We start from the raw sequence: 4,336 nt of genomic DNA on the forward strand, positions 1-4,336 counted from the left end.
CGCTGAGAGAGATATCCGAATGTGTTATGAGGCATTCGAATGATAAGGAGTTAAAATTCAAAAGATGCAAGAGTCATTCGAATGTATCCTAGGTCATTCGGATGCCTTTCTTAAAGATATAAGGTCCCATGCAAAGAGATTCGAATGATATGGCATGTATTCGAATGAATTAGAGAAAGATTTCAAGTTATGAGAGTGACATTCAAATGAGGCAGAGGGACATTCAAATGAATTTTAAATAGTAAATTTAATTACTGAAGGAATTGGAAGCTCATTTGAATGCAACAGTGCTCTTATTTGGATAAATTTTGCAATTTTTGCATGGCTCATTCGAATGTGAAGGTTTAATTTACAAAATCGGATTTTGGACAGCTTCCACACCTGATCGAACTTTGGCCATAATTGACTCGTCTGAACTCCGATTGAGGAGATTAAAGATGCTATGGAACAAAAAAAAAGAAAGATATACAACTTTTATATTTTGAGTTTTGAGAGATTCAAATTGAAACATGATCAAAATCGGGTTTCAAACATAATACGCACACAAGAACATAGGCCATTCGAATTGCTTGGCTCCTCATTCGGATACTCCACCCCCCATTCAAATGGCTCCCTATAGCATTCGAATCTCTTCACTAAAACTCACAAAACTCATTTGAATGAAACCCAAGACTCACACATTCGAATGCCTAATCTCTCATTCGAATACCCTAGCTTACATTCGAATATCTAAGCTATAATTTCACACACATTCAGCTACAACACAAAAAATCTAGCTTAATCGCTTAATTTACACACTTAACCCTTATTAAACACTTAGAAAATTGTCACAAAACAACATATTAAACATCAAAGCTTACCAACAAAATCCTTCAAACATGATATAAGAATAACTAATTTGGGTCGTTACATTGTTCGACTCATTTAGAGTTGTCAGCATCAGTTAGGCTACTTAGCATTAAGTTTGATTATAACATGGCTCAACAATGCTACAATGGGGTGGTTCAACTTATGAAGGAGATAATGCCTAGAGAAAATCTAATGCCGTAAAACTTTTATAGAACAAAGAGGATGGTTTCAAAGCTAGGCCTTGGTTACCAAAAGAATGACTATTGTATTAATAGGTGCATGTTATACCATAAGGACAATGTTGATAAGCAACAATGCACGCTTTGTTATGCTTCATGATATGTTTGCAGGGCAAGTCGCGAGGGGTATAAGGATGTTGCTAGAAAGTAGTTGTGGTATTTGCCTTTGACACCAAGACCCTCGAGAGTCCAATGTACTTTCCCACCCATCAGATGGAGAAGCATGGAAGCACTTTGATAGAATGCACCCTCATTTTGCACTTGATCCACGCAATGTTAGATTGGGATTGTGCACTGATGGGTTCTCCCTATGTGGCCCATCAAGTGTAACATATTCATTGTTCCTTGTAATCATCACCCCTTTTAATCTCCCCCCATAGATGTGCATGAGACATAAGTATATGTTCTTGAAACAAATTATCCCTGGGCTGAACAATCCAAATAGTAAGATCGATGTGTTCCTATAACTACTCATAGATGAGTTGAATATGCTTTGGGATGTTGGTGTGACGACATATGATATCTCATTGAAGGAAAATTTTCAAATGAGGGTTGCACTTATGTGGACCATAAATGACTTCCCCGTATATGTCATGCTATCGGGTTGGATGACTACAGGTAAGTTAGCTTGTCCATACTACATGGAAAAATCAAAGGCATTTACAATTAAACATGGTCAGAAGACGTCATTCTTTAACTATCACTGAATATTTTTTCCCTTAAATCACCAATTTTGAAGAAATCGAGATGCATTTGTAAAGAATAGGGTTGACAAATCACCACCTCCCAAGCGATTAAGTGGAGATGAAGTTTGGGAGAGAGTTAAAAACTTACCAAAAACAACTGACTCAGGCTCTATGCGCCTACCAGGTTATGGAATTGATCACAACTGGACAGGGCAAAGCATTTTCTAGGAGTTTCCATATTAGAAAAAAAATCTAATTCGCTATAATCTAGATGTAATGCACATAGAAAAGAATGTGTTTGATAATGTGTCTAATATTGTTATGGATGTCAAGGGCAATACTAAGGATAATGCAAAGGCAAGAATAGATTTAAAAGAATATTGTAGACGTCGGGAGCTAGAGCTAGTGGACAGAGACAATGGTAAGCTCTTCAAACCTAAGGCACAATAAACCCTGAACTTGGAACCAAAGAGAGCTATTTGTGAATGGATTAAGCAATTATGGCTTCCAAATGGGTATTCCTCAATTTTGGCTCGGTGTGTGGACGTTTAAAATGCTAAATTGCACGGGATGAAAAGCCATGACTGTCATGTTTTCATGGAACGTCTTCTCCCAATTACATTGAGGGCATTTCCAGACCCTATATGGAAGCCTCTTGCAAAGCTTAGCTAATTCTTTAGGGAGATTTGTTCATCAACTCTAAGGCATAATAAGGTTGAAATGTTGGAGGAGAACATTAAGGTAACCTTGTGCAAACTAGAGCGAATATTCTCACTCGATTTCTTCAATTCAATGGAGCATCTTCCCATACATTTAGCTTATGAGGCACGTGTTGGTGGACTAGTGCAATACCATTGGATGTATCCCTTTGAGAGGTAACAATAATGATAGTATTTCTCACACTAGTACTAGTATATGTTTTGACTCTCTCTTTGGTGTTTTATTTTTCCTTTTAAACCCTCAAGTTCTTACATACATTGAAGAGGAAAGTTAAAAATAAGTCTCGAGTGAAAGGATCCATTTATGAGGCCTATATCATAGAAGAAATATCCACATTTTGTAGCCATTATTTTGGTGCTGATGTACAATCAAGGTAGACACAAGCACCACAAAATGATGATGGCGCCAAGGTAAAATCGGATCTAGATACATTTTCTATCTTTAATTAGTCAGGACGCCCAGCTGGCAGACATTGCGAATGTATGTTAACTGATCAAGAACTTTATCGTGCGACACTTTATGTTCTCTTAAATTTTGACGAGGTCCAACCTTACTTGAAGTACGTTATAACACATCTCCACGATTTTCAATGATCATGATTTAATTAAGACTTAGTATATGAACTTGGTTTCTCTTAATGTTGCAGTACATATGTAGAAAATATAAGAGCGCTTGCACCACACATGGATGCCAACGAAGTTGATAAAAGGATTGAGGCTGATTTTCCAAGATGGTTCAATGACTATGTAGATCCCTTTCAATTACTAAACATAAGTGCATTAATAGATCAAATTCTACGTTCGTGAATAAGTAGGTGCATGATCCAACTAATGAGATACATGATCAACAAATATGTGACATCTCATGGAGACCCTTAAGGATGGTGCAAACATGGCATACTTATTTTGTAAATGGCTATAAGTTTCAAATAGATTTGTGGAGTGAAGGCAGGTTCACAAAAAATTGTGGAGTTTGTACTAGGGGTTCTATCTATAGACAACCAGAAGACGACTATTATGGGATACTCAAGGATGTTATCCAATTGGAGTACCTTGGGTTACCACTTAAAAAGTCAATGTTGTTCAATTGTGAGTGGTTTGATCTGACTCTAGGGCGGGGGACCAAGATAAATAAATAATACGGAATAGTTGAGATTCAGTCTACTAGAAGGTACAATCAATATGATTCTTTTATACTTGCCTCTAAAGCGCACCAAGTTTACTATGCCCCATATCCATGTTGACAACGTAATTTGGTGGATTAGTGGGTAGTTATTCAAACCAAGGCAAGGAGAACAGTTGATGCCCCAACTTCTGAACAACCAGTGCATGTTTATCAGGAAGATGAGGACATGCTGTTGCAACCTACTGTAGTTGAAAATGAACAACTCGATAGCCTACGAGACAATCTTAAGGCTGAAGAAGTTGAAGAGTACTTCATTAATGACACTTTTGTGGTTGAGGATGGGGAGCCTGATAATGAAAAAGAAGATAAGGACGCAGATACAACTAAAAAGGAAGATGAGGAGAAGGATATAGATGAAGAAGATGACAAGAAGGATATAAATGAAGAAGATGACGAGAAGGATATATATGAAGAAGATGATGAGGGGAATACACATGAATAATGCATGTTTTGTTAGAATTTTGGTGGAGTGGAATGTCACTCCATGTTCCCTATTTGCAGCCTCATTCAAGTCTTCCTTTGGTATGCATATTTCTATATAAATTTTGTTTACTTCACTAATTAACACTCTTTTATGCAACAATGTAGTGACACATTAACATATCCTAAATTCATTGTTCTTGGGACTAATTCTACTTTTATTTCTCTTGCAATTTT

The 4,336-nt window shown here is 36.9% G+C and overlaps 1 protein-coding gene across 1 annotated transcript; it reads left to right on the top strand.

The window, feature by feature from the left end:
- The first annotated feature begins 2,050 nt into the window (after positions 1-2,050).
- LOC127799702 (serine/threonine-protein phosphatase 4 regulatory subunit 2-like) lies at positions 2,051-4,121 on the top strand. The gene is made up of 3 exons (XM_052333925.1): positions 2,051-2,195; positions 3,152-3,240; positions 3,759-4,121. Exons 1-3 carry the CDS (start codon positions 2,051-2,053, stop codon positions 4,119-4,121), a joined length of 597 nt encoding a protein of 198 aa, XP_052189885.1.
- Positions 4,122-4,336: the final 215 nt, after the last annotated feature.

This window comes from Diospyros lotus, chromosome 4, assembly GCF_014633365.1.
Source record: "Diospyros lotus cultivar Yz01 chromosome 4, ASM1463336v1, whole genome shotgun sequence".
Lineage (NCBI taxonomy): Eukaryota > Viridiplantae > Streptophyta > Magnoliopsida > Ericales > Ebenaceae > Diospyros > Diospyros lotus.